Here is a 27,034-nt window from a genome sequence, read left to right on the forward strand (position 1 = left end):
TTGTTTTGGATCTTGTCACCCCATTGCTCCATAAGGTGCACCATTTGTATGTGGACAATTTCGACACAGGAATTCCACTCTTCAAGGAATTGTACAATGTGGGCACACTGGCAGCCGGTACAATCTGCAGTGACCGCAAAGGCTTTCCCAGACAACTTGTGTGTAAGAAGCTGGACAAGGGAGCATGTATGGCATTGCGGTGGGATGAACTGTTGGCAGTAAAAATTCTGCGACAGAAGGGATGTGCACATGCTAAGTATGATTCATGATGAAAGTACTTCACTAGTCATGTGCGCGGGCAGGCTCAGCAAGTGCAGAAGTCCAAGGGCATTCTAGACTACAACAAGTACATGGGTGGAGTAGATAAAGCAGACCAATTGCTTCAGCCATACCATGCTGAACGCAAGTCGTGCATGTGGTACAAGAATTTGGCCGTACACATTATGGATGTAGCTACGCACAATGCTTATGTTGTATACCGTGCAGCTGCTCCACAAAAAAACCTGTCATTCATGAACTTTGAAAAAGAAGTTGTACAATCTCTGTCCATTGTCCATGTACAAGCTCCCTCCTTTCCAGAGGTAGAAGATGTGGCCTGATTGAAAGGATGACACTTTGCTGATTATGTTCCAGCCATACCCATGAAGACACAACCATACAGATAATGTAAGGTGTATACAAAACAAGGAATGAGGAGGGATACTATGGTGTACTGTCCCCAATGCGATTCCAAGCCAGCCCTCTGCCTACAGCCTTGTTTCCTTTTGTATCATACAAAAGAAAAGTATTGGGAGATCGACTGATTTCTGGAAATGCCCATCATTCCTAGAATGGGACCCATAGGCTCTCAATGCGTGCATGCCTTACAAAGGAACGGCATTCGTGCTCCCTGGAGGCGTACATTCAATAAAAATGCAACACCATTTCAACTCACTTCACTTTAGCGTGTCTTCATGAGCACTTGAGGCCTGCGTTGGAAAGGCACACCACTCTGGTACCTTTCACTTGAGGCCTGCCTTAGAAATAAATGTCAGTCTAGCTCCCTCTGATCGAGGCGAGGAACACGATTCAGGCTCCTTCCACTTGAGGCGTGCCTGCGAAAGAAAATTCATTCCAGCTCCCTCCACTCGAGGCGTGCCTTACACAAGAAAGGAACACCATTGTGGTTCACTCCCCTTTGGCGTGCCTTGGCAAGCAATGCTAGTCCTGCTCCCTCCACTTCAGGCCTCACTTAGAAAGGCACACCACTCCGGTACCTTTTACTTGAGGCCTGCCTTACAAGGAAATGTCAGTCTAGCACCCTTTGCTCGAAGTGTGACTTGCAAAGGAACGCAATTCAGGCTCCACCCACTTGAGGCATATCTTGGAAAGGAATGCCACTCCTGCCCCCTCCACTTGAGGCATGCCTTGGAGAAGAAGGGAACACAACTCTGGTTCGCTCCCCTTTGGGGTGTCTTGTGAAGGCATGCTAGAGCAGCTCGCTGCACTTGAGGCCTGCCTTAAAAAGAAATGTCAGTGAAGCTACCTCTGCTTCAGGCATACTTTGGAAAGGAATGCGATTCCGGCTCCTTCCACCCGAGGCTTGCCATGCAAAGAAATGCCAGTCCCGCTCCCTCTACTCAAGGGTTGTGTTGGATAAGACGGGAACACCATTCCGATTTCCTCCACTCAAGGGGTGTCTTTTGAAATTAATACACACCACTTTGACTCCCTCCCTTCAGGTCTAAGTGTCATGAAAATGGTACTTGGACACCATCTATATTGCAGCAGTGTCTTCTGTATCTTGTACCACCCTGCCTTTTTTATTTTTTTAACTGAACTAATGTCATGTTTGCTGTGACTGAAATGTCTTCTGCAGGAATTACTTGGATACAATTGGTGTGTGAGTGAGGTAAAGCTGCGTAGTACATGCAGATGTGATTTCTGTGAATGCACTTTCCCAGCACTGCAGAAATTACTAGCATGTTAGTGGATGAGTGTTTAGTGTGGGTAAGGTTGTAGATGTGAATCTTTCAACATGACCGGTAAATACAGGCATACTTGCTATGGGCATACTTGAAGTTGGTGTGAAAGATAACGCCTGTAGGCCAGGTAGCCACGTGAGCGGATGTCCACTTGCTATCAGTGTGCAGATACGGTTGGTGCCACATGACATTTGATTGCTGACAAAGTTAATATGCAAGTGCTGGAAAATGGTGTGAAAGATATCGCTAGAGACACAGTTGCAATGTGAACAGATGTCCACTTGCTGTGAGTGTTCAGATACGGTTGGTGCCACATGACATTTGAATGCAGACAAAGTTGATATGCAAGTACTGGAAAATGGCATGAAAGATATCGCTAGAGACACAGTTGCATTGTGAGCAAATGTCCACTTGCTATAAATGGGCAGATACGGTTGCTGTGGAGCATATGATTTGGTAGAGGTGCGACTGCTGAAATGGATGCCTACTAACTGCAGACATGAAAGGTGTATGAATGACCAGTAAAACGGTTGGTGCCTTGACGTGGCTTTACTGCTGACATGACCGTTGGGGCAGGTGCTAAACCAACCCTGTCTGTCCTATTGCACTGTCAACTGTATGTATGAGGAGTGTGAGCAAAGGTGCCTGTGAATGGGCTTGAAGAGGAGAAACAGGGTGGCAGTGGGTAGTACACAGTGATTCTTGTTTTCCCAGAGTACTTACCATACAGATGATTTACCCATTCTCACCCAGGTGACGTTACCCACGCATACAAGGTCTGCCTTTCATTGGAACACCTGTGGGGTTGCGGGAAGGTAGGCCATGTGTTGTTGGCGACCTGTTGTGGGTTGGTGGTGGGAAGATGTCACAAAATTGTGGGTTTTTTGCCAAATTTCTGAATTTGCCGGGGCTTGTGGGAAATACATTCTGGGGTGATTTGCACAAGTCAGACCTCTGTGGATTCCCACGGGTGTCCTCTTTTTGGAAATGCATGGGGTTCTGTGTTTTCCTTGGTGGCTACGACACCCCAGGCCGAAATCTGTAGGTTGTCGTCCCAAACCCTATGGGGATTACCAGTGGTTCAGTGTTTTCCATTTGCACCCAGGTAGGTGCACCCACACATGTGACGTACCGTTTTCATCGGGACACCTGTGGAAACGCGGGAGGGTAGGACATGTGTTGTTGGTGGCGTGTTTCGGTGGGTTGACAGAGGGAAATGTCTGAAAATTGTGGTTTTTTTGCCAAATGTCCGAATTTGCCAGGGATTGTGGGTAATAAATTCTGGGGTGATTCGCGCAAGTCAACCTCTGTGGATTCTCATGGGTGTCTTCTTTTCGGAAATACATGGGTTTCCCTGTTTTCCTTGGTAGCTGCAACACCCTAGGCCCACATCTGTAGGTTGGCCACAAGAGCAAAATCCCACAAAATCTGCTCTGCCGAAAGACTTGGGGTTACCAGAGGTTTAGCATTTTCCCTTTGCGCCGTTACACCCAGGTAGGTGCACCCCTACATGTGAGGTACCATTTTCGTCGGGACACCTGTGGGAACACAAGAAGGTATGACATGTGTTGATGGTGGTGTGTTTCTGCGGGTTGGCAGTGGGAAATGTTTGAAAATGGTGGGTTTTTTGCCAAATTTAGGACTTTGCCAGGGATTGTGGGTAATACATTCTGGGGCGATTCGGGCAAGTCAGACCTCTGTGGATTCCCACAGGTGTCTTCTTTTCAGAAATGCATGGGGTTCCCTGTTTTCCTTGGTGGCTGCAACATCCCAGGCCCAAATCTATAGGTTGTCCTTAAGAGCAAAATCCCTCAAAATCTGCTCTGCCAAAAGACTTGGGGTTACCAGTGGTTTAGCCTTTTCCCTTTTCGCGCAGGTAGGTGCACCCACACATGTGAGGTACCATTGTCAATCGGACACCTGTGGGAACGCGGGAAGGTAGTACATTTGTTGTGTTCCTTTGGTTTTCATAACGTTTTCATACATTTGCTGCTGCACTTTGTCACGCAACACTTTCATTTCCCAAATGTGACCTACATTTAGTTGCTGCTTTAGGCATTATACGCTTTTGTAACCTACACAAGTCGCCTACCCATCAAAAGGTCTGACTGTGCGCTTTCACAAAATGTATGCTTGCCCTTCCTCACCACATTTGTTTTCCTTATTTATAACATGCTAAGTACGTCTGTTTAGGCCGTAATCAAAAAAATCCTGTGTACCATGGCTCCGTTTTTGGTATTGCTTGTTTTGTGAAACATTATTAAAACTGTGTAATTTCTTAACTGTAAGAGTCGAGGGAATGTAGTGGAGCATTGCTGCCATTGCCTTACAGGGCCAACTATGTCCACTACATACCTTGTTTTTCTGTCATTTTTCCAATTTTTCCCCAAACTATGGAATTTTTCCCTACATAGTTGTTGCCCGACCTGCGCAAATTAGCCATTCCTAAACTTGCCATTTTGTCTACTTTTCAGAAATGTGTGCCTTTCTGTCTTCCCATTCAGCTTTCCTACCCTCCTTTTCCATTCCGTCCATGCATGCCCTATGGGAAAAAAAAGCTTAAATCGCCTACCTCTCACAAAACGGCTGGTAACCATATCAAAATATGTTTTTTTGGTTTCAACTCAACGTGTCCTTGAAAGCCGGGAACATGGTGAATTCAGCCCAACAAACCATTTGTTCCTAGCTCTTACATGGAAAAACCCACAAGCTTCTTTGTACATCATTTTATTGGCATTTTCTGGAAAAAAACACATTTCTCCCTTTTTGGTTATTTTCTCTCACCCCCATTAAGAAAAGTAGGATGTATTGGTGGTGGTATTAACGCCTACATGTGGGAAGAAAAGGGGCCAAGTTTGGCCGATTTATCTCATGTAACAAAAACGTTACAATGGATTCAATGGCGACGTACCGAAATCACCAAAAAAGGCCTTGGCACTGGGGGTGGTGGGGACCCTTGACAGTTAAAGGGTTGGGAAGCACTCTTGCATTAAGAAACATCCGTTTGTACGCTTGTTTTTGCTTCTGCATTCGGATTGCTCAAATCTACAGAACAAAACATGTGCATTGACCATATATATGTCACTCGAACCCCTCAGATAAAACATTCTTGGGTTATAACTGAAATGCAGCACGGCCTTGGACAGTGCATTTAGCCAACCAGCAGGTGTATATGTATTTATTATTTGTTATCTCTTTTCACTCATGCACAACTTTATAAACACATGCAGGTAAATGGCTTTATTATGTACACACCTGGAAAGACAAATTGTCGACATTTGTATATGAAACTGACAAACTTTTTTGATGGTGTGATGCCCACCCGCAACCAATTTTTGTGACTCTTGAAGACACCATGCCAACCCAGGCATGGCTTATTTTACAGATTTATATGACACCAGACTGCCTAGATTACATAATTATTATAATTTTGATCTGAAGAGTAGATGCAGTCCCACTATGTGCGGGGGTGGGGGCCTGCCATGGACATCCGGCATGGCCCCGGGTGCCTGGGCCTCTGGCACCCTGGCGTGGGGTCACAGCCTGCCAGGCCTCTGACCGAGGGGACCTCGACTGCCATCCTGGCATGCGAGTCCCTCAGTGTCTGGGCGTGCAGGCCTGCGCCTCCACGTGTAGGCCTGTGGCCCACATGGATAATGAGACACGGACTCAGTCGTTCCTCTTTGGGAGTCTGCAGCCGCTCTGTCTCACGTGCCTGCAGGAGCTCCTTTTATTAGCTTGGGCCATAACACAGTCATGGCCCCTCTTAAAGGGGCAACACACGTGGGAGGAACACATCCCCTTAAAGGGGCAATGCACATTGGGAGGGTCACCCGTAACACTCCTCCTTTTTCATAACAAACAAACAAACGTGGCTTAACCTGCTTGCGTCCCACTGGTTACAGAGCGACAAACTACTTCTTGCTTCAGACCGTGCCGAAATAACCACATGCTAAGCTATGACACGGCCACATGCATAAATAACTCAACATGATAACAAACATCATACCAAACACTTCTAAACCTGCTACATGGGAAACAGTCGCGGGGTAAGCTGCCGGCAGAATGCAGGCATTTCCCCACAGTTTACAAAACCCTTTATTAACCTGGGGTTAGAACCTGCCACCATTAACAAAACACCATGTTCTGCGGCTGGCGCTATGTACGCCTCTTATATGCGGGGCCACCGCTTCACCTTATGGCTCACTACGGAGAACACTCTAAGCATGTTACTAATATACAGGTCTACAGCGGCAATGCACCGGATCACAGAGTCCTCTTTACGCCAAACACACGGGATTACAGGGTCCTCTTTCAGCAATTGCAGGGCCGCCGGATACCAGTTCGTCTTCTACTACCAGCGTCTGTTTAGGGCTTCCCGGGTCCAGGTCCAGGGAAGGTACAGTCCATGGCCGGCAAAGCCGCACCTGGCTGATGCCAGGGGCCACATCGGCTTCGTCTCCTGATGTTCAGAGCCGGGCAGCGAGACGCAGGTGTCAGGGCGTCCAGGCTGCTCCCTGTGCTGTGGGTCGGGCACGGGTGACAGGACATCACTCACCCCTTCTGTGTGCTGCTCCCCCAGTCAGGAGTGTCTCTTTCCTCCAGGGCCGCAGGAGGGCGCACGAGCACTCAGGATGAGCCGCAACCCATACCCTGTCCGCTGCACCACTTCTGGGTGGTGGTTTGGTCGGACACCATTTGTTTGCTGAGTTCGGGGGCTGGCAGGTACTTCCCCCAAGGCCAAGCTGGACTAGCCTTGTGACGACATGGCATGTGGGGCAACAACCGTGGCAGGCAGTTGAGGACCCTTTTGTGGCTCGGTGCCAAAACCACCTGGGGTGGCCGTGGCGGTCCAGTATTGGGGTTGCCTGCTGCTTAGGTCTCTCCACAGCAGTGGGGGCGTCCTCGGGTTACCAGATGGTGCAGAGCAACCGTGGTCCAGTGCTTGGGGCCTTCACAATTGACCAGTCCTGCGCATGCAGCATCTCTTATGGTGACCCATTGCTGCCTTCAGTGTGCAGAGTCCGTCCTTTCCTTTATTCCGACCCGGAGGCTCGGCACATCAATGTCCCCTTCAGTTCCGGTGGAACGGGCAGCGTCTTGCTTCCTGGTCCAGATGACCAGGGCTCCTCAATGTCCTTGTGCTAACATAGAACACTCTTCAGTTGGAGTGGCAGGGCTCCTTCTCTGCCACCCATGCTTGGGGAGTATAGGGGGGAAAAGCTGCATGCCTCGGTGTAGATGTGGGGATAGGGAGTCACAACAGACGTAAAGCAGTCGACAGTCGATTGGCGCGTGATAGCTTCTGACCACTTAGGTTTTCACACTCCGAAACCAACGTCTGAGTGCCCATGTGCATTGGCAACGGAAAGTTGTTTCTCCTTTGCTGCTGGAGCTACCCACAGTATCTGGCAGCAACGAAACCAGCCCCCTTTAGATGTCCTCGTGACACCAGTCCCCTTACTGATGTGCTAGGGCTTTCAACGACCACCTCTTATTAGCTGCGGCATAGATATGCTGGGGCAAAAGCACAGTCCTTGTCCCTGAACCCTGAAGTGGCAAACCGAAGAGTGCCCTCCCATCATGCAGCGACCTGCTTTCATGCCGTGTGATATGCTTGAGGGTGCCCCAGTGGAGAGCGCTTCAGCTCAGTTGGCAGACGTGGGTGGCCCACGGTCTACCACAGCAGGAACTTAGTGTTGCCAATCCAGCCCACAAGGGATGGTGCTTTGGTGGGATGTCTGGCACCAACTGCCCATTTAGGACTCCTCCAGCCCCTCTGAGCCTTGACACATTTGTAGAGAGCTGCGCGCCTCCAGGATGCGGCAGAGCGTGCCAGCTCTTGGCAGCATTTATTCATTTATTTATTTTTCCACGCTACAGCCGGGGCTCCTTCTGTTTGATGCACACACCTCTTACTGTCCTTTAAGACTTCACTGCACAGGCAGCCAGTAGACCGGGAGTGTCGGCATCGCAGGGTGCACGCTTGGGGCCAGTTGTTTTTCTGTTCTTTTGAGATTTGCTCCCAAGTTCACAGCAGGAGACGAATGACGAAGGCACTGTTGGGCTGGTGGATTGCCCTTTTCGATCCTTCTTTGCCTCTGTTGTGACCCATGGCACTTCATTGTTCTGCGCTGGTTGGGCTCAGGATAACTGTGAGGGCCAGGTGCTTCTGTTCGCATAGCGCCAACCTAGAGCGCCGCACCTTGTCACCACCAGGCATGAACCTGTGTCCAACCTCTGACATGGAGCCGCCAGGCACTTTCATTTAGCTCTGACACAGAGCTGTTCATTTCCACGCCTGCCCTGGGACCTTTACAGGGACTTCAGCAGGGCAGCACGCTGGAGGATCCTGCCGCCGCCCATGGGGCGGCGGCCACTCACCTTCCTGCGGCCGCAGCTCTCCCGCATGGTGGGACCTTGCACAGCTGAGCACAGAGGGCCGTGCAGGCAATACGGCCTCCGGTTGTCACAGCTGGGTATTCCTCTCTCTTCTTGGACAGGCTCCCTTTTGATGCACAGGTAATCCACCGCCCTGTTTTCACTCCGGTTTGGAGCACCGTTTTTTTTTTTTGTTGTTTTTTTTTGTTCACTGGCGGCTGCCCAGGACATAATTCTCTCCCCTGGGGCAGCACGACTTCTTCCCCATCGGGAGGTCAGTCTTGTGGGCCTCTCCCCCATTTACTTTCTGGCAGGCTTCTGGCTTGGGGCTTGCAGGGGCGAGCACCCACCTCTTTCTCTCCCGGGCGGGATCAGTGCGCACACGCGCCGATCGCTGTTTTCGGCAGGAGGCGTCATCATTTTTTTTTTTTTTTTTTTTTTAAAAAAACCCGCTGGGGAAAACTTCAGGCCGACCCTCCCCTGGCCGCCCGAGTAATCTCTTCACAGAGGACCGCGGCCAGGGAGAGTCGGCCAGCAGGGTTCGGTCTCCCCTTTGTTCTCGCGGCTGCGGCCGCTCCATATTCTTCCCTGTCGCGGAAAGGGAATCGGGCACTCAGGGGTGATGGGCACTCCCCGCCCTCTCTTCTAGCGTCGGGTGTCACATACCCAGGGTGCGGAACACCGCACAGGCAACGCCGCCTCTGGTGGGGTGGGGACGGGTGTCCCACAGCTCTCACGTGAGAGAGACCGCCCCTCCTCTTCTTCATCCTCGCAAGGCCAGGGCAGCGCCCCGCGCTCCGCGGCGGATGTCGTTGGGGGAGGGGGCCTCACCCTCTCCCCACAGGAACTACCTTTTCTTCGCGGCAGCCGGCGCTCTCGTTCTTTTCTTTGCGGCGGAACGCCGCGGGGTGTGTGTGCCCCACCGCAGGGCAGCCCGGGCCTACATCGCCGAGGCTGTGGCGGTGAGGCGCAGGCCACGCTGGACCCGCGGTGGGGTCGGACGCTCCTCTTTCCCCCCCCACCACTTACTGGCAGCAGGGGGGCCACGCGGACTCGTGGTCCTCGTCGCCATTGTTGGGGGTCGCCGGCCATGGTCATCCGGCGGGCGGCCCCGGGCGCTATCTCTGCTAGCGCCGTGCAGTCCCACTATGTGTGGGGGTGGGGGCCTGCCATGGACATCCGGCATGGCCCCGGGTGCCTGGGCCTCTGGCACCCTGGCGTGGGGTCACAGCCTGCCAGGCCTCTGACCGAGGGGACCTCGACTGCCATCCTGGCATGCGAGTCCCTCAGTGTCTGGGCGTGCAGGCCTGCGCCTCCACGTGTAGGCCTGTGGCCCACATGGATAATGAGACACGGACTCAGTCGTTCCTCTTTGGGAGTCTGCAGCCGCTCTGTCTCACGTGCCTGCAGGAGCTCCTTTTATTAGCTTGGGCCATGACACAGTCATGGGCCCTCTTAAAGGGGCAACACACGTGGGAGGAACACCCGTAACAACCACTGCCTGCAGATGGAACCTTGTGGCCCAGGAGCTGTCATCAATGCCTATGTGACCTTTGAACCGAGTTGTGTTCTATTGCAGAACTGATGCTGTAAATGTCAAGAGACTGGTTACAGCAAAGACACATTTATGCACTATAATTTTGGCATTGAGCCAGGGGCGTTGCTAGGGGGTGGCTAAGGGGGCTATAGCCCCTGATCTTTTGGTTGTAGCCCCGGATAGAATCTCAGGAGCTACAGCCAAAAGACTAGCTAGCCCCCAATCCCAACAGTTCTGACATCAGCATAGCCCCGGGTCTTTTCCAGACCTAGCAACTCCCCTGCATTGAGCATTTATGAAAGGCGGGGTATCGGTAGCAGACCTCCATTTCAAATACATGCCAACATTATCCATTCCGTTTGGCAGATGCTAGTCCAGTCCTTGTTATACTTTTGCATTCTTGCATTGTAGTCCTATAGTTACCCATTATCAATCCAGGACTACAAGCCCCAGAATGAAAAGTTATAACTAGGATTGGAGTATCATCTCCAGAATGGAATTGCTGAAGTTTGGCATGCATGCTTTCAGAATTGGCAGAACGCTTGTAATGTTAGTATTAAGAAGCCAAAAGCCTCGGGCTGTTCAAGCGTCGCCTGAGAGAATTCTGTCAGAATCACCCTAAAAGATGTGCCCCACACCTCCCACTTCACTAACACAACTACCTACGCAATGATTGGATGCGATGCGAACACAGGCCAGAGAACAAACTGAGATTTTGGATCTCCATACGTGCACAACGCGAGAAACGGCAAGAAAAAAGCGCGCACACAGCTCATTGTAAGGCATCTGAATGATGTGGTTTCACTAGCACTCACATGCTTGCTCTTGCAGTGCTGCAGCTGTGTCGATGGTGAGCGGAACCCGAGGCTGCCTTCTCCCTCATACTCTGCATCAGTGCGGGCACCGCAACGCACTCGCTTTCTGTTAGAGAGCAGTTTTCTTTACCTGCAGTTCAACGGCGCTTACATTCCTACTTCTCCCTGGCTTGTTAGCAGGTGAATGATTCAAGGGCAAACTAACTGAGGGATTAATTTTATACAGTTTGGCCACGTGGCATAATACACGCACTGCAAAGTCTAGTTAATGCGAAACACATAATTGCTTCCGAGTTTACGATCCTGTTCAATTAAAAGGATGAGCAAATGCCGAAGGTTGCCTAATGTCTACCATCGGACTTACATGAATGCAGCGCAAGAACACTGCGCAATTCAGATAGTGCTGGTGTGACAATGGTCCTGTTGCATTTTTGAGTTGTCAATAAAATATTAGTAGAGTGGAAAAAGCAATAGGTTTGCTGCATGCCTTTAAACACACTCACGGTTCATGGAAAGGCACAAAATAACATACACACCATAATATCTGTGGTATGTGGCGCATTTAAGGGTGGGCCCGTTGCCCTTCTTTTTTGTGCAATATTCTTCCCACTTGTGAGTCCTGCAGAACTTTTTGCTGTTCTCTTGGATTTTTGACCAATATCCCTGAGGCAGTGGGACCCTATTTCCACGCTCACTAAGTCGTTTACTTTATATCTGGGAACCTTTTTCAACCCTCTTGCTTGAACCTTTTTGGAGTAATGCTTTCTTCCACCTTTTTAAGGCATCTGCATTTTATTATACCTTGTGATAACTACTGTTTCCAAGGATAGGGGGATACTTATGATCCTACCGTACTATTATTTTGGGGAATCAGTGCACCCCACCTTATGTGGAGTGCTGAGAGGACACAATGGGCCTCATTATGACCCTGGCGGTAGAGTGATAACGGCGCCGGTAGTGCTGCCGGCGCCGTTATCACTCTACCGCCACATTACGAGTTCTGTTCGCTGGGGCCGCTCTGCACGCCTGGTCAGACTGTGCGTGCAGAGCGGCACACACGGCTAGAACAGGATGGTAGCAACGGTACCGTTATGAACGGTACCGCTGCTACCATCCTCCCCATTCCCATTTAGCCCTACGGGGGCTCAAATGGGAATGGGGACCTACCGGCACCAGGTCCCATGCAAGGGAAATTACTGGGCCCGCAAAGGTCGGAATAGACCAGTAATTCCCCTTTCGCGGGACCCGGTGCCGGACCCGAGTTTGGAGGTAGCCATGCCCTTGTTAAGGGCATGGCTACCTCCAAACTCGTAATGAGGCCCAATGTATCCCCTTTTCCACTTCTCCTGTAACTTTCTAGTTACAGTGACAAGTTCATCTGAGTGGCTGATAGCAGCAGATGTTTTCTACTGATGTTTGTGAAACCTATACTCAGGCTGCTGTCACAGCTGCGGTAAGGGACACATGGGCCACCATTGTACTAAAATGGTGCCTGTCTTCTTTTTTCACCAACTCTTGAAGACTTGTCCTTTCTTGAGCCTTCGTCTACCTAGGTGGTTGGGGGAAGTCTTGATAGCTCTTTTATTTTTGGCGGGCTTCCTTGCAAAAGCCTGCCAAGGCTCTGTAAGTGCCTGAAAGGACAGGAAGTGTGGGAGGTGAACGAAACTCCCCTGGTCTTTAACTGCAGTGTGGCTATCTGGATCCAGTTCAAACTGGGAGGCTGGATGTCCATTTGGACAAGCCAGCCCCCAGATTTGCATGCTAAGGCTTAAATGGTGAATGGACGTGCCAGCTGTTTTATTGCATCTTGAAGCTCAAGCTGAGGGTCCTGGAGCAGCAAGGGATAGTCAACCCATGGAACGCAGAATCCAAGGAAGAAGCAAGACGTCTGCAGCCAACGCCAGCAAACACCAAGGACTGCAGAGTGGCTGCTACAACTCCAGCCTCCTCTTCTGACCAACAAGGAAGATCCAGACTGGACAACTTACTCCCCTGGACTGGTGGGTCTAAACAGACTCGAAACAACCTGGATTTTGAGCCATCCGTCGAAGAGCTGCGACTGTCCTGGGCTGCAATTCCCCAATAGCCTGGCACCTGAACCAATTTTCTGCACATCTTCTCCTGAAGTGCGGTTTTGGCTGGAACTTCGTGGACATCCTGCTGGACCTGCGGTGCCTCTTTCCTCCCTGATACCTTTCTCCTCCCAAGTGGGGGACTGCGAAACAGAAAGAAGTCTGCTGTGTAAGAACCAAAGCCTCTGTCGAATCCTAATGACTAGCCAGTATCTTGACGATCATCTGCTCGGTGTCCCATCAAAAGAAACTGACCATCTGCTCCTGCCAAAAGTTCCTCCTTCTGCCTCCAGGCCAAGAATCTGAAACAGAGCTACTGTCACCTCACCTAGCGACCTGCCGGTGGCACTGTTCTTTCTGCAAAAATAGGTACTGTCCCACTCCTAGGTACTCACCTCTGGGCTTGTTGAGTTGAATCAGACTCCTACTGAGATTTCTGAGACACATTGGTGTGGACAACCCAAGTATGTTCTCCCAGGCTTAAGGGCACTGGTCTTTTGGTCTACAATCCTTCAGGGGGTCTACTTGACTTCCCTGAGCACCCCTTTAACTAAATATTTTACTTACCTGCAACACAGAAGAAACCTGCTATTTGTGACAACTTTGACAGAATCTGCCTTCCTTTGTTTTGTCGTCCAGGGTCCCTGGTTCCCCTGGGCCTCCTTTGACTGTGTTTCATTACTTAATGTTGGTTACAAGAATTGATTCACTACTCTGACTACTAACCTGTCTTCATCCACAGTCTAGTATTGGCTTGAGTAATGCTTGACTGTCTTACTGTATACATGTGAATAACTTTGCTTACCTGAGATTCTGCTATTATGTTAGTTGCCTTAGTATTTATAATAAATAACATCGTTTTATAATTCCGCAGTGTGTACGTGTACTCTTGGCTATATGTGTGCCCTGAGTTCTGTGTACTTACCTACAGCCCTTGTGTCTCATAGACTAAGCCTGGCTGCTCAGTCATTGCTACCAAACCTCTTGGGTAGTTCAGGCCAAATCTACAAATTGGAACCCTGTACATCTAAGAGTGAGTCTTCTCTAGTCCTAATAGGTGAACTTTAGTAAAACTCCCTAACACTACTTCACAAGACCCATGAGTTCTTTTGTATTCCGGCATCCCATTTACCAGAAAGTAAACATTCCTCGTGACCTCACGTGCACCCCTCTCCACTCCTCTCTGCCCCATCCCTCTATGGGAAACATGCAGTTTCTGTTCCACTCTCGAAATAGTTTATTTGCTTTCATGTTGCACCATTGACAGTTACCACGGTTCAAGGAGAGCCTGCTCCAGCATTCCTACCCCAGGAGCCTGCCACCTGTGCACATTGTTCATAGTGTTTGAGGTATTGTCTGAGGGTGAGCACTTACCTTGCCATGGTGGCTTCTTATTGGGTGTGGGATCCTCCCCTCGTCTCAGTGTTAGTTGCGGGCGACTGGTGATGGGGACTCCAGGGCAGCAGGCCAGACAAAAATGGTGCACAAAGAACACTGCATGCCACGCAGACCCTTTATCAGGTCTGCCTGGGCCATGTCCCCTCTGCATGGAAAAACAAGCAACCCCAGACACGTTTCGCCTCATCTGTGAGGTGCTGCTTGGTTCCCTATGGCAAAGCAAGCAAGGGACCCACATCTCGGCATACCCTCCCTCACAGGGGGACAAACTATAACCAAAAAAGTGATGAGTGGAAGGTTTTCAATTAAACTGGCACTTCTCTGGGCAACCTTCCACAGCACTGTTTTGTAGCCCATCTGAGCCATTGCAAAAAGGGGTCCAGCCATATGTAAATCAGTCAGGTACTGCCACCCATGGGAGCAGCCCGCCCGAACTGCCAAGCCAGGTCCCCTCTCCACAGAAACACAAGCAATCCCAGATATGTTTTGGCCTTGTTGGGCCTCATCATTGAGGTGCAGCTTGGTTCCCTACGGTTCACTGAGCAAGGGACCCATGTTTGAGCATACCTTCTCTCACACATGGAGACAAACTATAACCAAAAAAGTGACATGTGAAAAGTTTTTCTAAATCTGAACCATTGGCACTGCTCTGGGCAACACTGCACACCACCATTTTGTTTTTGCCTGTCTGTGCCATTGTAAAATGGGTCCAGCGGTGTGTAAATCAGTCAGGTTCTGCCACCAATGGGAGCAGCTAGGCCCCAACTGCTAGGCCAAGTCCCCTCTGCAGAAAAACACAAGCAACCCCAGACATGTTTCGGACTTGTTGGGCCTCATCAGTGAAGTGCAGCTTGGCTCCCTATGTCGCAGCGAGCAAGGGACCCACGTCTGGGCATACCCACACAAGGAGTCAAAATATAACCAAAAAGGTCATTTTTTTCCCTTTTGGATTCTGGGACTTGTAATTTTCCCCCATTAACATTTAGGAAATTTTCCCCCAATAACATTTAGGAAAACAAGTCCCAGAATTCCAAGCAGAACAGGACTGGATAGCCTTCTCACACATGGCCACTCGAACCTTGAGAGCTCTGTATATAATTGACCGATTAAACTTATTAAACTGATTACGTGTCCAAGTGTTGATGTTCAAATGGGCTTTAAATGCTTCACGCTGTAGCAAGAGATTTACCTTGGGACGAGGGCCACAGCGGCAGCTGTACAGTGAGCATTTATTTGACCCCACTTTCGTTGGGGGAATCTATGTCAGCCCATTGAACAAGTTGTGTTTCCTGCTGAGGTGTGGGTCCTGGGAAAAAGACACACTGATATTTGACAAATGTAACTTTCTTAATATGAATGTTTTGGAGAACCATCATAAGTATTGCGAGGACGCTAGCCTTCATCAGCCTTAATAAGTTTGTCTCATTTTGTTCTAAACGTATTCATACGTGTTACTCTCTTTGACTGTAATGACAAAAAGAAAAACAAAACAAGCTACAGATTAAGTCGACAAAGATAAAGTTCGTAAGCGTGGTGGTAACTGTGAGCGTACATAATATGCAGAGTGCGCTCTGTGAAATTATTTTTCCTGTTCCATGTAAGGTAAAGATATAGTGATACGATTTAGGTTCATTTTAGTACCGTTTAATGCGAACTCGAATGTCAAATAAATCATACTAATTGATTCTGCCCTGCAGTGGGCATACTGATCGTGCGAAAAAATGATTAGTCGTGGCCTGCAGGCAGGGCACGACTAATAATTTGGAACAGGAAAAATCATTTCACAGAGCACGCTCTGCATATTATGGACGCTCACAGTTACCACCAAGCGTACAAACTTTCCCTTTGTCGCCTTAATCTGTAGACTAAGGCGCTCAGACCTATTGATATACCGCATTTGACCATAAATCCCATATGACTGTCTCATTCATTAGTCCCATTAATCTTTACAGGAAACATGGGATTTAACCCCACCAAATATGAGCACGACATGAACTAGGTAAGCACATGCTCCATCCTATTCGTAATTAATCTGATATTAAGACTACTATGACCTTTTCGTATAGTATACTGAATTCCAATGAGTAAATACGATTGAATTGATCATTTTCTCTCCTTTCTGACAATATTGGTGTTCTTTCCTCTCTCCACCCCTCACCATCCTCCCCTACACCAACCCTCATTTTCTGCCTTAATATGACGACTGATACCTAATGACTATTGTAAAATGGATACAACCAATTGCTTTGTGTGTTTTTCATGACCACATATCTTTTGTTTCGAAAACAACATGGTTTTAATAATTTTTTGAATTTGTTTTTGATTCAGCTGCACAACTGCTTGCACTTGTATATGTGTGTTTTTTAGATTTTGCCCAGCTTCGAGAAAGGCTTGAACTACCCGAAACACGTGTCGCATAAGGGCATTGCATAAATAAAAAAGAAATCATGATTACTAATTGAGTGGTTTGAATTGTTAGCTGGCGCTGTTTTGAGAAATTACATCAGTATAATAATAGCGGTTTCTGGCTGTATCCGCTTTTCTACAAGACGCTACAGTTTTCCAAGTACACAATCATCAGTCAACTAATATCAGCAAATTTAACACAACAGTCTTATATAGAGGAGTTGCCACTCAACCAATTTACCAAAGGCAAACACACCTCTTCTTCTTTAACATTATTGCTTAAGTAACAGATGGAGAGCAAAAAGAAACATTCCTGTTGAATACACACATTCTTTTACAGTTTTGGCGGTAGGAGATCGTGAGCATAACAACCAGAATCAGGCTATCCATGTAGAACCAAGTGATGAGGAAAATGCCCTAAAAGGAATCCCCACACTTCCATAAATAGACAAGTATGATTAAAGTAAGCACAAAGTTAAGAAACAGTGCGATGGAGATATTGAAAGAAATGGGGAGAATTAGAAAGGAGCTGAATGTCAGGCAAGCGTAGAACCTTGGTGAATCAACCACTTTTGTAGGTTAATGGCATAAACAATAAAAAATCTCAACATACCATTTAGAGAAGCGATCTATGTTAAAGTCAAAAGGTGTATCAGAGAAGCCAAAAGAGTCTGTTGAGAATAAATATTAAAATGAGGTTGTTTCAGGCCAAATAGGGAACTTCAAGAAGTAATGCTGATTAAGGCAAGAGTTATTTTTCCAACAGCAATAGTTTGCCTAAAATTGAATTCACATAATGCAGTACTGCCCAGGGGGAGAATGTTACAACCAGTGTAAATAGTCCACAATCAATAAGGACCTGAGATGAAGCTGAGTAAGCATAAGGGTTGATAACAGCTACTCCAGTCTTCACCTCCATGACTGTACGGCCATTATGATATTGCAAAATCACAAAAACAGGATCAAACCAGGTCAGAAACAAAAAGAAACCCAAGCTCACCCTGGAACCCACGTGCGCACTTAAGCAGCCATTGGCAGAACATAGAAGAGATAGGAGATGCACTCACTGCAACCACGTCTAGCTCACGGTGCCCCCCCCCGGGAGACAAGTATAGCCAAGTGCATATGCAGAGTGGGATAGACCCATCCACAGCCCAGAAGTTACTAGCGTTCTGCCGGGAGTTTCCAATTATGGTGGCCCTCCCCCCACAGGATGCCCCACTTATTCCCGGGGGTGACCAGAAACCTCCACGAAAGCGGACATACGTCTTCTGCTAGATGAGATTTGCTCCCTCAGGAACAGTATGACAATGACCGTAAACACCCTTCAGGAGAGGGTTCATAAGATAGAGGACAAAGTGGAGGCCCTGGAAAACTATCAGCAGTCTACACTCATCATAGAAATGAGGGCGGAAAGTCATTTTCAAGCTCTAGAACAAAGTACCCCAGACCTAGCAGCAAAAGTTGATGACCTGGAAAACAGGGAGAGAAGAGCAAACATACGTATCCAAGGCTTCAAGGAAGCTCCCAATGAAACGCCAGCCAGCTTGGAAAGAAGGGTAAAAGCATTGGTTTGATTGCTCTTCCCGTCCCCCCGACCCCTGAGCTAGAATTTGAGAGAGTCCATTGAGCCGGCGGCCCCCCAGGTGGCCCGTGATCAGTTCTAGCCAAATGCCACCACTATAGGCACAATGTGGAGATAGTGCAGCAAGCCAGGGAACGAGAGTTCATAGACTTCGATGACTCAAGAGTTCAAATATATCAGAATCTGTCTGCCACGACACTCGCCCACAGAAGAGACTGTCGTCCCTTAACCTCCTGGCTGCGAGAGCACAACATAAGATGCAGATGGGGCTTTGTCTTTGTGCTCCTGTTTGAGCATACAAACGAGGAATACAGAGTGGTCTCAGGGGAAGAAGAGACCAACGTGCTGCGAGTCTTGAGAGAGAAGGCAGGAACGGCTGACAACCAGGAACTGCCCGCTTCCTCAGAGCCAGCCAGGAAGCCAATAGGTCCCTGGCCAAAAAGGGGCCGATCAAAAGGCACAAGAAAATACAAGAGCCTACACACCCCTTGGTCGGGAAGGATGCATCACAAGAAAGATTCAACCAAAGTGGCCCGTGGGAGGAGCAATGGGGACCCTCTGCCAGAGGCAAGGGGACAGTGAGTTGACTAACCAACGAAAGAAAGAGGAACACTGCAAGAACGACACTGCAAACCCCCCCACTCCCACCCCCGGGGCCCGCCACACTCTGTTCGCCAGGCTGGGCAATGTATCGAGTAGTTATAAAGCTCTTATGCTTTTTATGCGTTGATAAGTTAAAGAAACAGGTTCAATGGGTCCTAGGAGAGACACCAGTTGTGTGGACCTATGATTTTTTCTAGGGCGTCTCTAATGTTAGGAGGAGTCCTTTTTCTTGGGATTGGCAGAACGAGTGAGAGGTCAAAATACAGAAAAGTTTGTCAGAACACACCAAACAACAAAAGGGGTGGCAGATTGTGTGCGGGGCCGCCAAACATACTTGACCCTAAGTTATGGCCACATCGAAGATGCAGAAGCACACTTGAGCTTGGGAGGGAGCAACGCACTCAGCCTAACACAAAGTGCACACCTCTTAAAAACCATGGCTGCTGATCTAGTACAGATGGGATCTTTAAATGTCGAGGGTCTTAACTCACCTCAGAAAAGGTCAATAGTGGTGAAAGCTTGCCAACAGGCAAAATTGGATATTTTATTTGTGCAGCAAACTAAATATAAAAGCAATGAGGAATGTACCCAGAGAGGCAAGCAATTGGGGGGAGCCATATGGGCATCTGGGCCAGAAAAGAAGAGAGGGGTGGGAATCTTATACCGTGATCCCTAGTGCTGCAGATTTCGCAAACACAGAGACCCGGACAGACGATATCTTATTGTGCACGGAACAATCAGATCAAGGGAGGTAATATGCCCCAAACACTCAGCATACTCAGCATGTGCTCAGTATACGCCGCAAACACTCAGCAATTAGCATTCTGCAGGATCTCTTTTGTGCTACTGGCTAGTGGGAGGACAGGAGCCCTAATTTGCGGGGGGACTTGAACCTGGTTATGAACCCAGCATTAGACTGGACATATTATAGAGAAGGACCTCTCTCCCCGCACCCCTGGGATAAGGCAGCCTTTCAGAATTTGACAAGGGAACATTTTTGGTCGATTCCTGGAGAGCCCAGCACTCGCTACAGAAGGCATACACCTTATATTCCCCCCACATAAACATTTTTCTAGGACAGACTATATCTTCCTAGACAGGGAACTTGAACACTACTTAAAAAGCACGATCACTGAGTGAGTTGGGTGGTCTGACCATTATATGGTAGTGGTCGAGTTGGACATGGGCCCTAGTAGAATTGTAGACAGTCGGATATGCAACGACACACTTTTTAAGGATAAGCTTTTCAGAGAATCATTGGATGAAGAGGTACAGGAACTTTTCAAACGGAATGACACAGGTGATCTCCCACGCATGACAGTATGGGCAGCAGCTAAGGGAACAATAAGGGGCTTACTAATAGTGCAAGGGGCATCAGTGCAAATAACTAAACTGCTTGGAGAAATCCAGTTGAAGAGGGAAATAAGTGGGAAAGAAAGTGCCCTAGAGCAGGGTGAAGGGGAAGCAGCCAAAACCTTAGCTAAGATCAGATAGCTTAGGCAGAAGCTCAAGGAAGTCTTGCAGGGAAAGGCCCTAGCCCATCTCAGATATGTCAAACTATGAAAACGGAGACAAGGTCCACACCCGACTCACAGCCAAGCTGAGAAAGCAGAGGGCGGAAAGGGAGGTCAACAGAATCAAATCCCCATCGGGTGCCACACTAAACGACCCAAACGAAATAACAGCTTGCTTTGCTCAATTTTACGAGCAGGTATATACTTCAGGTTGCGACTCCTCTCATGAGAATATAGCGCGATTCATGGCCAATGTCACATTCCCCCCAATTCAAACCTTGGACCGCGATGGGTCTACCATAATATATCAGCAGAGGAGGTGGAGTTTGCCTTCTCCAACCTAAAGGCGGGATCAGCACCAGATCAGGATGGCTTCAACCCGGCCTTCTACAAACGGCTAAGGGGCGCCCTAACACCCTTCTTATCTCTCTTGTTCAATGATATCATGACCACCAGACAGGCCCCGCCCTCCTTTACGGAGGCTAAAATCATTGTGATATTCAAGGAGGGGAGGGATAGACTTGAATGTGGCTCTTACAGGCCGATCTCATTATTGAACGTTGACGCTAAGACATACACTAGCATCCTAGCCAACAGGTTAAGCGGGGTCCTCCCAATTTTGGTGCACAGTGATCAGGTGTGGTACATGTAGGGAAGGCAGGGAACGGACAATGTCTATAAGACTCTAGAATTAATGGCATTGGTCGAGGCAGGTGGCGCGGTCCCCACCTTGATCTCTGTTGACGCAGAATAGGTTTTCGACCAGGTGGAGTGGTGGTTTATGCTGCAAGTCCTGGAAAAAGCCAATTTAGGACCTGAGTAGACATAGGGAGCGCAAGCACTCTACAATAATACGAGAGTGAGAGTCATGGTAAATGGCACAGAATTTCCCCCTTCACCTTGACAAGAGAGACCAGAGTGCCCCCTCTTGCCACTGGTCTTCACCCTGGCAATGGAGCCACTGGCCAGGAGTATCCAAAATGATGACTCAATAATAGGCCTCAGAAAGTTTGGCAAAGAATATAAACTGCCCCTGTTTTCCGACGACGTTCTGGTCTACGTGACTCACCCGTCGCTGTCCACCCAGCCGCTCTTGGCCAGGACGGAAAAATATGGTGCGCATTCAGGGTTCCACATAAACCGAAACAAGACCATAGTCATGTCGCTGAAGAACAAATGCATGCACCCAGACTCGAGCCCAGCAAAGTGGGGTCTAAAAGTTGCAAACGATAGTATTCGCTACCTGGGGATCACTATAACGAAGCAATTGAAACATCTGTACCAGGCAAACTACAAACCGCTTTGGACAACCATAAAGCGTGACATAGGAAATTGGGCAAAATTAAATCTTTCCTGGGCAGGGATGTTCACAGCTATAAAAATAAATGTGGTACTGTGGCTTCTCTTTCTGTTTCAGTCACTCCCTATTGCTCTCCCAGACTCTTCCCTTCCCGAGGCCAAGAGCACCCTGTTAGCATTTTTATGGGAACGGAAGAGGCCCCAGATTGCATATAACACTTTGATTGTCCCCAAAGTTAAAGTAGGTATGGTGTTCCCAGACCTCCAAAGATATTATAGAGCAGCTTGTAGATCATATTCGGGAGTCCAAGAGCAAACAGTGGATTCACCTGGAGAACAGCTGTTTCGCTCCAGTCACCCTGTGAGAATGGCTTTAGGCCCCCTTGAAATCTTTCACACGCAAAGCCAGAGAGAACCCAGTTTTGGGGGTGTTATGGACTATATGGAAAAAAACACGAACATGTATGGATCACGACCTGACCCTTCCCCTCAGTTGTATATGGGCTCCACCGATTAGGGACCTTATCATGGGTCCGATCTGCTTCCAGCCCCAATATGAACAGGGGTTAGTCTGAGCAGGCCAGATGTGGAGGGAAGGAGTCTTCCTGTCCAGGGAGGAATTAGAAAATGCACAACAGGGCTTGAAGATTAGGCCTCTTCCATACCTGCAACTAAAAGGGGTCCTCACAGATTTACAGTGGAAAGTGCAGCCACAGCACCCCCTCACCTTCTTGAACATTTTGAACACTCAATCAGGAACCAAAGGGCTAATTGCTAAAATGTACCGGGCTCTTATAGAAAGAGGTCATTTACCAACCCCCTGCACTCAGTTGAAATGGGAAAGGGAGCTGGGGTGGGAAAACAACCTGGAAGAATGGGACGCAATATTCAGAGCGGCCTGGAGGTCATCAATAGCGGTCCAATACAAGATGCATAACTGTAGGCTACTCACGAAATGACACCGAACTGCCCAGCGTTTAGCAGAAATGTATGCGGGTATCAGCCCCTACTTCTGGCGCGGATGCAAACAGATTAGCACATACTGACATCAGTGGTGGGATTGTCCCAACATGCAAATATATTGGAAAGAGATCTTGGATTGGATTCATGAGACAGAGGGAATTGATAGAGAACTCACCCCTCTCCTGGTGCTGTTTGGTGTTGAACTAGTGGAGGGACAATACCTGGTACTGCCCCACCTGCCCAGAAACCTGCTTCTTGCAGCCCGTGTATATGTAACCATAAAGTGGAAGGGTAGCACCCTGCCGGCAAAGTTGGACTGGCTGCGTAAAGCTAAAGAAATCTATGCGATGGAAAGCCTCACTGCAGCACTCTTGGAGTCCCACACACACATTTGATACACAGTGGCTTCCCTTCCTCTAGTTTTGGGAATCAAACAACACTGCCACATGAATCCTTGAACCTTACTAAACGATAGAGAGAGCCCCTGCCCTGGGGGTGGTGGGGAGGTAGCCCCAAGCCACACCCAGACCTGAAAGACCCTATTAGGCTGCCCAACATGCCTAGCTCATCGTGGAGCAACAGACGCAACAGATTGGCCTACTCCCAATCGGACATCACGTCAATGTAGATGTGTGATCAGAAGCTTCTCACAGACTCTCTCCACAATCCAATAAGCTAAAGTTGGGGGCCAGGGGGTGTGAGGAGAGAAAAGGGATGTCAAGTTACATTTTAAAACTTTTGGTCATGTATTTGATTTATAGTGCAAAGAAAATGTAATGTATTTGCTGTGCTGATAATAATAAAATATATTTAAAAAAAATAAATTAATGGGTTGCAATATTCAAACTTTATAATAAAAGTAGAGACTCGCTTACCAATTGATTTATACATCTTAGGAATTTCTGTTCTAGGATTTTCAAGGAGATAAGTAACACCCTACCTCGGACTGGCGGGTGAGAAATGCGTTGTTGTGGTCTTTAATAATAGCAATATAATAGATGGAGTGGCTGCCACGCAGACCAGACCTATCTTTACTACCCCACAATAAGGTAAGATTGGTCTGGTTGATTATTTTTGCTCCACCTACCAATAACAGGTTATCCTCGACAAAACAGTAGGAAGACTTATAACACCCACTCAAGGAACTGGCTCTGCACCATCAACCATCCATGCCTGTCCATAAGAGCAGTAGTAATATCGTGAATGAAAGTGTATAGGCCTCTCGGAACCTCCCGAATCTAGTCATTAAAATAATAATAATAATAAGATCAGAAGATAAACATCTGAACTCTTCTGTACCCTTGACCCCCCAAAAGGAGAAGAGAAGAAGTGATATAAAAGGTAATAATTTGATCACTGACACCGGGACGATCATTAATTTGACTGTTACACCGGGCACAGTTTTGCATAAAGAGATGCTGCAATTGCGGTTAATAGCAGTGTAAAAATGCCAAGAATATCTCTATATACGCAGGTTCCATTGCATAATAGTTGCCAAGCAGGTTTTCCTCTTAAGAGTAACACGTGAAAATGCTCTCTCGTTCCTTGTATTATCAATGGTGGGAACTGGAGGGAACCCAAGCAGTGTTGCTTGTTGCTCCCCCACCAGATGGACTCGTCAATCTGCGTGCAATAATAGTCGAAGTAAGATCCTGCCATGGAATATAGCAGGGCTGAGTGGGAAATTGGAGGCTATCGTAAATGTTTTTTTTTTCATTTTTCATTTGTTTTATTGTAATTATTAATCAAATGACGTTTTACAAATGTTAATTACACTAGATATTTCATTACTTATAATAACACCAAATACCCTGTAGATTAATAAAATGGAACACCTAACATATACACATGTAAAAAAAACTATATAACAAAACAAGCTAATCTTCAACCAAACTACTGCCAAAGTATGCATAAACATCAATACCCTCTGAAGAAGTGAACATAATTCCAATGCATACCGGCGAAACATACTTATACATTAAAACTTTGTAATGAGAAAATAAAATGAACTAATTTCATGTGCACAATAACGTTGACAGTTCAGGCTCAGGTTACATCACTTATATGATTGACAATAGCAGGTGCCATTAATTTTAAATCTGAGCATCAAAAATGCAAAATTTGGAGAGACAATGCACAGGACCGAAAGCAAGCGATGTCACAAGTCTCGGGTTGCAACTCGAGACAGTGGCGGTTCTGCAGAATACCCTGAGGTAGAGCTGGACAGTTCACTGGATGGCCCAGGAACACTTAGGAAGGGGCTCGTTCGGTGGGTAGGCATGGGGTGCCGAGAGTAGTTGGTCCCACTACTCCAAACGGACGAAGCCCCTTGGTAGTTTTTCTTGATCGATGAAGAAATCAGGGGTGCAACGGGACAGCAGAATGCAAAGGGTGCCAAAACCTTCTAAAGCTCCTCTGGTGGTTTCACAAGTCCGTTTCTTCATGCAGGAGGCTTGGTTCCTTTTGTAGTTTGGAGAGAATTCAGGTGATTGACCTGGAATGGATACAGAGCCCCTTCTCTTATCCAGGATTAGCTTTGCGCCAAAATCGAGGACTTCCAATTGAAGATCTGCTCTCATGCAGGAATTCCAATCGTGGACCAATCACGGTCCACGATGGTCCCAGACATTCAGACACTCCAGAAATCCTGGCACCAGTAGTGTGGATTGGGACCAGACAGTTCCAACCCGCTTCCTGGCCACACACATGTGACGGGCAGAAGCCCATGTAAGAGATCGGTTTTCGCGGGAGGTTGCATGTCCAAATAAGGAAAACCCGGGTTACTCAACTTAGCTCAACAGAACGCCAGGCTCCACTGGTAAAGGTCAGGAGCCAAACAAAAGCAAAAAGTTTGGGGCGGTCCACAAATGGAGGGAAAATTACACATAAATGAAATCTTTCCTAACACTCGCCCCTCCCAGACTAAGGACAGGGGGAACTAATCCACCCCTGGATAGGCCTCATGTTCAGGTCGGTTTAACGTTCTGGACAACCCATCCGCATTGCTATGTTGGACACCTGGCCTGTGCTCAATGGTGAAGTCAAACCCTTGCAGGCCTATGGACCACATGAGCAACTTTGGATTCTCTCCCTTCATGTTCATCAGCCACTCTAAGGGTTTATGGTCAGTTTGCACAGTGAAGTGGGTCCCATAGATGTAGGGCCTCAGCTTGCTTAGGGCCCACATGACGGAGAAACATTCTTTCTCCACAGTGGACCACCTGAGCTCTCTGTCCTTAAGCTGGCGACTAATGAATCCAGTTGGGTGGCCCTTGCCTTTCTCATCCATCTGTGATAGTACAGCACCTATCCCAGTGTCAGAGGCACGTGTTGCACAATAAAAACACGTTTGTAGTCAGGGGCTCTGAGAACAGGGGCCTGCTACAGGCAGTCTTTTAAGCCATTCAAAGCCTTCTCACACTCCTCAGACCAAGAGACCTTCCTGGGCTTCTTTGGAGTTGTGAGGTCAGTCAGGGGGGCGGCCATGGTGCCATAGTCTGCCATGACATTTTGATAGTACCCTGTGAGTCATAAGAAGGCTCTCACTTGGGTTTGTGTAGTGGGGGTAGGCCAGTCTTGTACTGCTTGTACTTTACTGGCTAGAGGCCAAATCCTCCCTCCACCTAATTCATGCCCAAGGTTGACCACAGATCCTTGACCAATCTGGTGCTTGCTGGCCTTTATGGATAAGTGGGAATTCTGAAGAGCCTGTAACACAATCCTAAGGTGTTCCACATGTTCCTCACAGGTAGGCACTGAAGATTGCTTTATCATCCAGATATGCTGAGCAGAATTCATCTGTCCCATTTAGAACATGGTTCGCAAGCCCCTGAAAAGTGGCAGGTGCATTTATTAACCCAAAGAGCATTTACCTGAACTGGCAGAGGCCTTCTGGAGTGGGGAATGCTGCCCTCGCCTTGGCATGCTCTGCTAAGGCTATTTGCCACCCTGCAGGCAGGTCAAATGTGCTGAGGTACTTGGAGGCACCCAAGGTATCCACCAGCCCATCAGTTTTAGGAGGAGGATGAGCATCTGTCCTGGTGATAGCATTCAGAGCACTGTAATCCACACTGAACCTAAGCTCAGAGGTACCAGCTTTTGGGACTAGAATCACAGGACTGGACCATGGACTACTGGAGGGCTCAATCACCCCAAGCTCCAACATCTTGTTGACCTCAGCCTTGATGTAGGGTCTCACCTTATTTGAAATTCTGGAATCGCTACCATTGGTAGATACACTATTTCCAGTGTTTATGTTATGTTATGTTATGTTACTTGCCATTTATATAGCACCTTATGTATCATTGGTATGATCTCAAAGCGCTGGTAGGTTGAACACCCTCAGGAACCGCATTTCGAGTCAGTAGAGAGAGCGAGAGAGTCATAATGTGCGTGGGTGCACTGGATATGTGTGCAGCCGGTGTGGCAGTTGCATGATAGCTGCTTCTTAGCGGTAGTTGTGCTGGTTGGGAGATCAGGTATATGTGTTCATTCTGG

General features: G+C 48.1%; 1 protein-coding gene across 2 annotated transcripts in view; it reads right to left on the bottom strand.

Moving 5' to 3' along the window:
* LOC138526243 (arylsulfatase H-like) overlaps positions 1-10,863 on the bottom strand; it is a 642,213-nt gene extending 631,350 nt beyond the window's left edge. For both annotated transcript variants that reach the window (XM_069636732.1, XM_069636733.1), the window contains exon 1: positions 10,698-10,863. In XM_069636732.1, coding sequence (XP_069492833.1) covers positions 10,698-10,774 — 77 coding nt within the window. In that variant the 5' untranslated portion in view covers positions 10,775-10,863. The remainder of the gene's footprint in view (positions 1-10,697) is intronic.
* Positions 10,864-27,034: the final 16,171 nt, after the last annotated feature.

This window comes from Ambystoma mexicanum, chromosome 7p (assembly GCF_040938575.1).
Source record: "Ambystoma mexicanum isolate Mex_15411 chromosome 7p, UKY_AmexF1_1, whole genome shotgun sequence".
Lineage (NCBI taxonomy): Eukaryota > Metazoa > Chordata > Amphibia > Caudata > Ambystomatidae > Ambystoma > Ambystoma mexicanum.